General features: G+C 35.6%; 1 protein-coding gene across 1 annotated transcript; it reads right to left on the bottom strand.

Annotated features, from left to right (window-relative positions):
- Positions 1 to 5,440: 5,440 nt before the first annotated feature.
- LOC110631851 (auxin-responsive protein SAUR36) lies at positions 5,441 to 5,933 on the bottom strand (the record flags this gene model as incomplete). Its single annotated transcript, XM_021779846.2, has 1 exon — positions 5,441 to 5,933. A coding segment is annotated over one exon (468 nt), but the record flags the coding sequence as incomplete, so codon positions are not given.
- Positions 5,934 to 12,246: the final 6,313 nt, after the last annotated feature.

Raw genomic sequence — 12,246 nt, 5'->3', positions numbered from 1 at the left:
TCCCTTTTAAAATTTCTTAGCATTAAATTTGTTATTAAATGAAATTTTAAATCAATATTTTAAAAATTATTTTACATGTAATTTTCTAGAGTTTTATTTTATTATTGAATTTTATTTCAATTTTGATTAAATAATTGATTTTGTCAACTATCTCTGCATTAGAGCCATTAGGATTCTGGGAACATGCCTTTAATGTATTTATATCGATTGATATTTGACTATAAAATTTACCGATGTGTTACACTGAATTGATTTGAGATTGATTTGATCTTATTGACTCTCTGAAATTAGTGAAATAAACTATTGGAATTGCAATATCAGTTATTATTTGCTATCTGAAATTTTTTATTGATTTTGATTTATTTGTACAAATTAATTTTCTGTTTTGAATTGGTACCTGTGCCCAGTATCTGTTTTTGTTATCTAGCCCCACTGTGTGGACTTCTCGGTATTAGGTTGCATTGTCGAGTCATGCATCATTGCAGTTTATAGTTTGCATTAGTATCATATGCATTGATATCTGTGAAGGAGGAGGAATGTATCTAATATCTGGTAGAGCGCTTACCATCTGGCCTTTAGTGATGTGGGGTATCATCACTCTGGTGCACTGTATCATAAAATTTTTATTGAATTAATTTCTTTCATATATATGTTTTATGAAATTATTTTATTAATGATTTTGACAGCATGAGCATTATTTTATTGAATAGAAAATTATTGTGAAATTAATCAAGCGTCTGCCTGTTCCTATTCCGTTGTGTGCTATAATTATTATTCACTGAGCATTTAGCTCAAACCACATTTTCTCTGTCTGTTATCTGTTTCAGATCAGTAGAATTTCGCAGCTGATTCAAATATTCAGTCCATTTTCTGGAGAGGGATAATCTTTGATTTGTTCTCATGGTATGCCCGAATTCATGTTTTCTCGGGCTAATAATTAGTTTAGTTTATTGAACAGTTTAAGTTTTTATTTGAAATTTATAGAGACTCCGCAGTTTACTTATGGGATATTTATGATTTTTATTCAGCATTTTATTTATTTAGATTTTATCTATTTTTTGGGATTAGTAAGTGACAATATATTCATTCAAGATACTCTGATAAGGCTTACATGATTTAAGAATACTTAAATTATGCGCCGATCAAGGTTCAGAATTTTGGGTCGTGACATTTATTTTCTTTTTGAACCTGATTGTCATATCAGAAACTTATACCTTTTCACTATCCCGACCACGTCATCTATACCTCAATGTTACTCAGAATTGATCCTCTAACTACCCTAGCTAGACTTTTACTGGCATTCAGGCTATCTCTCCTACTGCATTTGAACCGCACTCCATCTATATATATATATATATATATATATATATATATATATATATATATATATATATACATATTCTATGATTTATCGATGCTAACTTTTGTCCTTTTTCTTTTACTTTATTTGGAGTATACTTTAGTCTTAAGCATTAAGAAGCTAAGGATGAACTTAGGAAATAACAGTCATACTTCTCCTGCGTGATCTCTATTCTTACCCTTTTGGACTACATACTACCCCCTACTAACTTAGGGAGGGGATCTGTAGCAACTCTAATTTTTCATATCCATTTAATTAGCTGAAACTTAAAATACTAGGTATCCAAACCAGTAATTCAATTTAAAGGCTTACATACATCTTGATCTTACATCTTATAATTCCTACATAGAACTTGTATCCTCTCTAGAACACCTGAGCTAACAACTCTCTATCTCACACTACAATCCCATTTGGGACACTACTCCATAAGTCATCATTATCAGTAGTAACCTTCGATCCCTTCTGAAAAGATAGGACTATACCCTAACTTACTGCAACAAAGGTACTACATTTACCACCTTGCCAAAACCATGTCAAATTAATGACTCTCTTATCATATCATAGCTTTGTAAATCATCAATTCATAGTTCCGACCTTCCCTAGGTATTAGGGTTATACTTTACACCTTGCAGATACACACAAGGTATACTATTCTCACTAAGCTCTAAGCAAAACATCTGTTTTACTGCAAAAACCATCCAAAATTCCATACCGAAGATCAGATGGTCTCACTCTATAGATGTCACCTTTACTTTGTAACTAATCCGCAACCTCTGGTCTAATGGCAACTCTTGATGTAACTCTAGCTCAGGCTAGGGTAAGTGAGTCACTGACTCTAGTTATCACCCAACTGTGACCTTTCAATATTCTAACTCTAGACCCCTAACCAAGAGTTTCCAACTCCTCTGCAGATATTGAACTCTGTTTTGGCATAATTGTACCAAAATAGAGGCCATCCGCAAACACCCTCATTATGGAGCACCATGAGGATGCACGTAGCTCTACATAATAATCCCATGTCTGTACTGTAATCTGCAGCTTACAGCACAAACATCGAGAACATTGCATAGTTACTAAGGTATGTCCTGACAGACTAGGTCTCCTAATTTCTTATCTCTCTCGAATCTACTATTATCATAAACTCATTCTGACAGGGTCATCCATTGATGACTGCCAGCAGTGGTATCCTCATCCTTATCTAGGGCAATTATACTTTTAAAACTCACCTTTATGTACTCGTGCATGGCACGAAATGGGCATGCCACTTAAACCCATACTGATAGAAATATAATGTTTCTTGGAGAACGTATTTCCATGGCAGACCTCAACATGTCTGCTAACTCTATTTCACACTTCTATGTACTTCACAAAACTGAGGTCCTAAATTGAAGCACTCTTATATTAACCGAGGAATAACGCAAAATCTAGAAATGAAGAATTATAGAAAAAAGACGAAACAGAATCCTATACTCTGCATGTGACAACTCTAGGTGCACACTTTCCCATGAATCTAAAGCCTAAGCTCTGATAACACATTTGTCATGACCCAACCTATGGGCTGGAGCGGCATTAGGACCTGGGCCAACCTAAAGCCTCTGAGGCCCGTAGTAAGCCTAACTATTCCTCAACCCAACTCTAAGGCCCATTTGGGCCCAATTTTAAGAATTCAACCGGACTGAGTCCGACTATAAAATGGACCATTCAACGGGGAGTTTTTGACTCACCTTACCTATAAACACAATATATAATAAATTGGAGAGCTCAGGTCACCCTCCACATAATCAAAATGTCATAATTCAAATAGGAGCTCAGCTCCCTCTTCCAATTCCATCATGCATACAGTTAATAATTTTATAGGTCCAACATAACTTTTATAATACAGGCCCAAAATAAAAATAAGAGCTTCTAACACATGCGGAGTCTAAAATTTAACTCAATTGTACAAAATACATTAAATACTATTAATAGACCTACGAAGAAGAAGAGCAGGTTAGCCATAACAAATAATCATCCTATAGCCTGGAAAAATAGATGAACAGGAGTGAGCGTTCAACTCAGAGAGTAAAATACCAATTTTAATCATAATCTCTATAACTATCTAAAGCTAATGCACCCTGTGGAGTGACATGCAATATCATCATAATTTTCATATCATAACAGTAAAAAGATAATTTGGAGCACTCACAAACCCAACACTGTCAAGCAATACATATATGAGAGCTGATCCCTTGTCCCTCTTAATCCAACCTCTGCCAGCGAGTGTCTCTCAAGCCGGACTTTCGCTTAATAAACCAAATGCGGGGTCCCAGTGAGTGTCTCTCAAGCCGTGTCTACCCTGAAGGACTGGGTCCCAGCGAGTGTCTCTCAAGCCGTGTCTACCCGTCCTGTCCATATCCAATACCATACCACACGCACGCCATGCACACACACTGCTCCAAATTACCACAAACAACATCCATGGCACTTCAACAATTATGAATGTAATATAAAACATGCCTAGTGTTTAACTACATAGATATATATTTATAAGTGATGCATGGGCATGCTTGAATATATAATAATATCGAAATTACAATTAAAATTAATATTTTACTCACAAACTTGAACCGAGGTCACTGCGGTGGCTAGACGGAGGAGGAAGGCTGTCCCAACTTACTTGACAATTTCATTGCAATCATTTAATATATTTGACTCAATACAAGTTTAGAAAAGACCAAAGACACCCTAAGTTGTGCTGAAAATCCGGCAGAGTCTCCCCTATACCTATAACGTACCCAACTTGCAAAATGGTTCAAATAACACTTCTAAACTCAACCCATATCTCATCATTATTATATGGTCCCTCCTGGGCCCTCCAAACCAAACAATAATCACAACATCAGATAACTCAATTATAAGACTTCAAAACTAATATTTTTCAAAAACTATCCAAACTAACTTTAAAAATTCTATAAACCTGCCCCGCGGTCCTTAACAATATTATAAGGCTATTGCAATAGGAATCGTAATTTTCTTATCATCCACAAATATTTTATAAATTTTATTCTAACCCAGTACAAGGCAAAAATTGAGTAATGTAGAGTTCGAGTTTACCTATGCCAAATTTGACAACTGGAACGCGTCCAGAACGTTTAAAACGGTGGGGTAGCCTATAATCTTGACCCGATTTTGAAATGGTTCCAGCAGCTTATCTGCTCGGCCCGAAATTGCAGATCTGGACGACGATCGAATTTACACGAAATGAAAATACATACGCGAAATCCACAATACTAGGGTTAGCATAATATATATATATATATATATATATATATATATATAATAATAATAATAATAATTATTATTATTATTATTATTTGAAAATTAGGGATGTTACAAGTAAATCTACATTAAGTATTCAATAAGAGATAATTGTATTTCTTTTGTCTATGATCGAGTCATGCATTGAAATGCGAATTACCTTGAACTGAAGTTTGTTTAAATTGAGAGTTTCATATTTTTAGTTCTTTAATTTTTGAATTTGATTTCTTCTGATTCAGTGTTACAAAACCCCCCACATTTTCTTTTCTTGTTACATAAGTACACAAAATTTAGTAACACCACTTGCTGCAAAAAATATCTCATTACTGGTGATTTCAATTAATTTAATTTTTAGTGGATTCGACGATCACCACTTCCTTTTAAAAGAATTGAGATTATGATGTCCTTTTGTTCTTATTTTAAAATTACAAGCACTACTAATAAGATTCAAACTCATACAATCCACCCTTTTTTATTTTATTAGTGATAAATTTCATTTTTGAATAGCTTTCTTGATTTTTCAATGAGTGGGTCTTCTTTATCCTTGATTTCCTGACCACTTTTCCGCTGTAGATTTATCACAATTCACAAGTGACATATAGAATCAGCCCATGGATAATAAGTATAGAATCCACATTAACTTTACTTGTAATTCTGTTGAATTCACGATTATATTCATACCCTCAAATTTAAATTTATAATTTTTTTTCTTAAAAAGAAAATATGTTATTCTAATTTACGAGTGAGTCTGACTCAATTGAATCGCCTTGTCTGACTCGGTATCCTAGCGAATATAGGACGAGAAGTATTAAGTAAAAGAGGAAAAAAAGCAATTGCTAAATTTGATTCTGGCATACACAAAAATTAGTGGAATCAGAATTTCCGTAAATAAAATTACAGGGGAAAATTGTAATTGTTGCCACGTCACCTGCTTTTGCCACTTGCAGCTACTGTTGTGGCTACTATCCCATGCAGCAATCCTGATCTTCAGCTCCTCAAACTTCGAATACCCACACGGTATCTTTATTCCACCCGAATGATTGTATCCGTATACTCGCTCCGCATCCTTCAATAGCTCCCCAAACAGTGGGTGATTGAAGTATATTACAGGCACCACTTCCCGCCGCTTGTCACCAATTGATTCTTCCACGTACACAGCCAAGTGTCCCTTCGGCACCTCCTCTGGTTTTGCCTGACCCAACCGGATATATCCCAGGTTTGAGTTTGGAAGAGCTCCACGTCGTTGGGTGTTTGAGAACTGATATGGTCGGCACGCGGTTCAGATAGCAGAAAGAGAGAAAGGAAGATAAGACAGTCAGCAGTTCTTTTCTTACAAATTCAATTAAGAAGAAGAGAGAGTTTGGCAATTAGATGGATAGACGCACAAACAAATATAGGGAAGATACTAGACATGGGATGGGAATATAAGGGTCAGCTAAATAAAGGCCCTGTTGTTTATTGGCTTCAGAGTGTCCCAGAAAGCTGTATCATGTTTGGATTTATTTAAATGGATCTTTTTATTTGTCTTTTTTGGGTTCATTTACTGATTAGTTAGGAAAGGCATTGATTTAATTAAAGCAAAACAAATAATAATAGTGGGCTTTCCTTCCTCTCTCATTGAATAATAGCTCTGTTTTCGACTATATAGCCGAACCAAGCATTTTTCAGCGGTAGCTTCAGCTATACAACTATGCTAAGTATTTTTAAGTTGTATTGTTTAACAAAATCTAATCAGCAAAAAGCAACTACAAGACAGATTTCAGTAGCTAACATGCCTTCTTTTGAGCTCATCTCTAACATCTCTCACCTACAAGGCAACAAAATTCTCTCTCTAATCTCCCAACAGAGAAATCAATTTGGCAATGAGGTCTTTTCTCATCTGATTTCATACTTTACCATTTAAGAAAGGATAACAGATTGTAACAATTTTCAGAATAATGCCTTTCACCCCTACATGTTAATGGCTATATCATGTCCTTCATACATTTAGAAAAGAACGCAACATTTCTCCTTCCAGCCATCTTATAATTTCTTTTTTCTTTTCTTTTATATTTTTGTAACACTTGAATGCTTCATGCCCGATTGATATTTCAGATGAGTCATGTGACCGATTCTTCAATATACTCGTCTAGTAGTGACGACTTTGTGGCTTTTTTTTATGGAGAATTGAACTCTAAATCTTTAGAAATGAAGATATTCTTCTTTTTGCGCTATTATTCACCGCAACTTATACTACTTCTTTAATCCAGATGTTGTAGAAAATGAAAATCCTTGTTACAGTTCTGGAAGCGAAAATAGAGCATTGTAAGTAGATTAAAAACTGCAAAGAACCAGTTTTTTGAAGATAATACTTCTCGCATATGGAAAGTTCATTTTACAAGTCATATATAACAAAAAGAGAGTTACATCAGTCAATACACACCACCTACTGCTCTAACAACTACAGTAGTAATTAAATAACAACTCACAGCAAATTAGGCAGCAAATTAAGCCTAACCATACATGACCAAAGGGGCTGTTACATCAGTACAAAATACACAGCTGTGAGGACATAAACATAAACCAAAATAGCTTCTAAGTATCTAGGAAAAATCTCATTACATCAACACTCCTCCTTGAGAGTTTTCCTGGATACTCCAAGCTTCTTCCTTATCTCTTCAAATCTGCTTTTAGGAAGAGCTTTGGTTAGAATATCAGCAAGTGGTATTTCAGACTTGCAATGAAGCAACTTAATCTCAGCATTCTTCTCAGCTTCCCTTAGAAAGTGATACTTCACTTTAATATGTTTAGTCCTCCCATGCTGAATAGAATTATTAGCTATAGCAATTGCAGATTTGCTATCACACCAAATGACAGTAAGATCAACTTGTTCAACTCCCAAATCAACCATCAATTTTCTAAACCAAATGGACTGATTTGCAGCAGCAGCAGCTGACATATACTCAGCTTCAGCAGTAGATTGTGCCACCACATATTGCTTCTTTGAATTCCATGATATAGGACCTGATCCCACATAAAATACAAAACCAGATGTACTTTTTAAATCATCCAAATAGCCTACCCAATCACTGTCCACAAAACCTTCAAGCTTAACTTCCTTTCCCTTTAAATACCAAACACCATAGTCTGCGGAACCTCTAAGGTATCTCAATATTCTTTTAGCAGCAGCTAAGTGAATTTGACTTGGTGAATGCATATACCTAGACAGTAGACTAGCAGGGTAAATTAAATCTGGTCTAGAAGCTGTCAAATATAGCAAACTTCCAATAAGACTTCTATACACTGAAGAATCTGCCTTTTCTGCCCCCTCATCCTTGCTTAACTTCTTATTTTGATTGAGAGGAGTTGGCACAGACTTGCAATTCTCCATGTTGAATTTTCTTAGCACATCAAGAGCATATTTCTTTTGAGTAATGAAAATTCCTGCATCCTCTTGATAGATTTCCAGACCCAAAAAATACTTCATGATTCCCAAATCTGACATCTCAAACTCCAGCTGCATATCCCTATTGAATTCAGTTACAAACTTGTGTTCACTTCCAATCACAAGCATATCATCTACATACAGTGAGACCACCAGCTGAGCTCCATTCTTGTCAGATTTTATATACAAAGTTGGCTCATTGTCACTCCTCTTGAATCCATGATGAGTCAAGTGTGAGTCAATTCTAGCATACCAGGTTCTTGGAGCTTGCTTGAGTCCATAAGTGCTTTCTTGAGCCTATAAACCATGTCTTCTTTCCCAATAACTTCAAATCCCTCGGGTTGCTGAACATAAATGTCCTCAGTAAGAACTCCATTAAAAAATGCAGATTTGACAACTAGATGATAAACTGACCACCCATTTTGAGCTACAAAGGACAGCAGCAATTTGATTGTGTCATGCCTAGCTATAGGTGCAAAAGTGTCTCCATAATCTACACCAGGTAACTGAGCATATCCCTTTACCACAAACCTTCTTTGTGTTTATATACCGAGCCATCTGGATTTACTTTAGTTCTATAAATCCATTTAACTCCAATAGCATTTCTCCCTTTTGGCTTAGTGGTGAGTTCCCAAGTATCATTCTTTTCAATTTAAGCAATCTCTTCTTTCATGGCTTGTTGCCATTCTTCCAACTAAATTGCTTCTTGAAAGGTGACAGGTTCAGCCTTTACCAAATTGCATCTCTAATAAATTTTAGAGAGAGGTTTAGTCTTCAACATAGGAGAATCAATGTTGGAATCAACATCTTCATCAGAAGCAACATTCGGAGCTTCATCATCATCAACTTCAATATCACTAGAATCTGAATTTGACTTTTGGTTGTGAGTTTGATGCCTCCATATAACTTCTTGTCTATCCCAATCCCAAGAAACTTCTTCATCAATTTGTACATCTTTACATATCACAACTTTCTTTGTTTTTATATTATAAATTCTATATCCCTTGGATGTTACTGCATAACCCAAGAAGATTCCCAACTCTGCTTTATCATCCAATTTAACTCTCTTGGCATTAGGAATATGCATGTAACAGATAGAACCAAAAACCCTCAAATGTTTTGCAGAAGGTTTAGTCTTTGTTGTCCCAAAATAGTCCAAGAGAGGGGTGAATTAGACTTTAACAATTTTTCGGCTCTTGCTTGCAGCCTAATGAAAAATTGTGGCTTTGTTCAACTAGGTGCTTCTCTACATATAATGAAATAATATGTGTTTCAACAATGTGTTCCTAAGTTATAATTCAAACCTCAATCTATATTTATAGCTATATCTAACAAAACGTGCATCACACAATAAACAACTAATTTCTCAACTCACTCAATATGTCCTCAAGTTTATCAATTCAATCTATTCAACCAACATTCAATATCATGTATAAAAAGAAAATTTTAAATTGCACAAGAGTAAGGAGGTCCAGGTTAGAGAGATCAAACACAATGATTTTTATAGTGGTTCGGCTTAACTAGCCTACATCCACTCTCTCAAAGAACCCTCTTTGAGTCTTCTCTCCACTATTTGCTCTTTTGAAGGCAAGAGACCAAAAGCCTTTTACAACTTTTCAACACCAAGCTTTTACCAAGGTAGCTTGAAACCTTCACAAGTGCTATCTCAAGCACTTACTCTCTCAAGCTTCAATAGGTGCTTGTACAACCTCTCTTAAATGCAATTTAATGTTTTAACACTCACTCTTACTCAATACAAATCAAACTATAAAGAAGAGATGAGTTGATTTGCCAATGGTAGCTCAAAGACTTTAAAGCTCTTGAATGAAAGCAATAAATGAAAAATCAAAGTTGGAGTTCAAATGTAAGCTTTCATCAAACTAAAATGAAGTAAAGAAGGTATATTTATAGTCCCAAATCATTTTAGACCGTTTGAAACCTTTTTAGAACGTTATACACACTGCCCAAGACAAAATGGCCGTTATTTTGTCCTTTTGTGCGAAGTTGAGCAGCTCTGATCATTTAGCAAACTAATGAAATTTTGGCAACAGTAGTAAACTGGTTAGTAAACTAATTTTTTTAGCAAACACATTAGCAAACTAAAAATTTTAGCAAACCAGTTAGCAAACTAAGTCAACAGCTGCATGTCTCAACTTGCAATATTAAATAAAATGATTTAGACCTTAAAAAAATGTTCCAATAGTAGTGTCCAAGGTCATGATGAGAAAAAGTAATCAGAAAATAAAATTTCATTTTTGAGCTCCATTTGACTAAATTCTCATCTATTCTTTTCACATAAGACCTAAGACTCAATCTCTAACTTTATGACTTTCATACCTTTTCTTTGAGTCTTGGCTTTTATAATCTTGTTCTTTTCTCATTTTGGATTTGTCTTGAAATGCCTTTGAGTATCCTTTCTCCTTAGATGCAACTTCAAGGGTTCTTTATACATAAGACAAAGAATCTACACATCACTTTAAAGTTAGGTTAGATAGATTCTCTTTGAGTTTTGTTATCATCAAAATCAATGCTCATTTTGAGCTACACGGGGTCAACAATCTCCCCCTTTTTGATGATGACAAAACTCAATTGAATCAACAATAAAAAATAAAAGTGTGTGAAGGTTTATGTGAGTATGTGAATCCAAGCAATATAGTATGCGTAAAGTGCTCCCCCTAAATATATGCACATAATTTCCAAGAAATTTATTTGCTATACAAAAACTCCCCCTGAGTTTATGCTATAAGGCATGTTCACAAGATATTCACAATATTCTCAAAAAAATATGCACATAAACATGCTTCCATTTGTCAAAGTATAAACACATATCCATCCTATCACATGTCCATCCTATCAAAGTATAAACATCAAAGTATAAACACAAGTATAAACACACATCCATATCCATCCTATTCTCCCCCTTTTTGTCATCAATAAAAAAGGAAACAGGAGAAAATAACCCAAAAAGAATCATGTTAGCCCAAATTTAAATGCAGTAAGGTGAACAGTAGCAAACTAAAAACCAATAGTAGCAAACAGACTAGTAAGCTAAAAATGCAGATAGGAAACTAAAAATCCAGATTAGATGGGAATCATTTTAGTCTTTTGCTCTTGCAAGTGGATTTGGAAGGCACCAACTTCTTCCTGGTGGGCTTAGCAGCAGGGGGCTGAGATTCTTGGTCAGCCAATTGATCATCCTTCTGTGGCTCATCTTCATCAGATGGTGGTTGAAGAGCAGCAGCTAGTGACTGATATGGATTTGACACGGTTGACTTAGTTCTTTTTCTACCTTTCTTGGCTGCAGGGGCAGCAGCTGCAGATAGTTGAGATGGAGCACTCGCTTGGTGATCCTTTAGAGAGGCTTCCTGCTGCTGCGTAGGAGTAGTTGCAGGTTCCAGCAGTGGTGCACTTGGAGGTTCAACAGGTAGCTCACCTTCAGGTTCTACAACCTTTTCACTATCATGCTCAGTGGGTACACCAGTTGCAGGACCAACTTCAGGTTCAATGACCTGTTCACTAGCATGGTCAACAGGGGCTTCTACTGCAGGTGCAAGCTCAGATTCAATTACTTAGTCACTTTCATGTGCCACAGCAGCTGGAGACTTACCAACCTTATTACTTTCACCCTTACCAGTACTATGAGCAGAGACTTGAGTAGCAGCCTCAACCTTAGTTGGGAAACCAATTTCCTTGGCCTGCTGAAGATCCACAATTAGCCTTTTTAATTCCTCATTTTGAGTAAGTAGGTGACTCACTTTGTAGTCAACCACATCCACAAATTTTCTCAAAAGTTCAATGGACTGATGTGTTGAACTAAATTGCTCATTAACAGCAGCTTTAAGCCCTTGAAACTCACTCATAAATTCATTTGTAGAATCGGAACCAACCTTAGCTGAGGAAGAACCACCTTTTTCAAACCTTTTCTTTCTTCCATCAGTGTCAGAGTGAATTTCTCTAAGCACAATCAAATCAGTCCTAGAACTTTCCTTAGAGATATTTACATTCAGCTCTTTAAACACAACAGTCAAAAGATGTGCATAAGGTAATTTTCCAATCCCATAAGCTTTGCACATGTTCTTGAAAATCAAATAAGCCAAATTCATCCTTACTTTGTTAACAACGTGCCACATGATACACATGTCCAGGTGACTCAAATAACCATAGC

This window comes from Hevea brasiliensis, chromosome 16 (genome assembly GCF_030052815.1).
Source record: "Hevea brasiliensis isolate MT/VB/25A 57/8 chromosome 16, ASM3005281v1, whole genome shotgun sequence".
Lineage (NCBI taxonomy): Eukaryota > Viridiplantae > Streptophyta > Magnoliopsida > Malpighiales > Euphorbiaceae > Hevea > Hevea brasiliensis.
The sequence above is the reverse complement of the archived record's forward strand: the minus strand, read 5'-3'. Positions and strand labels throughout refer to the sequence as shown.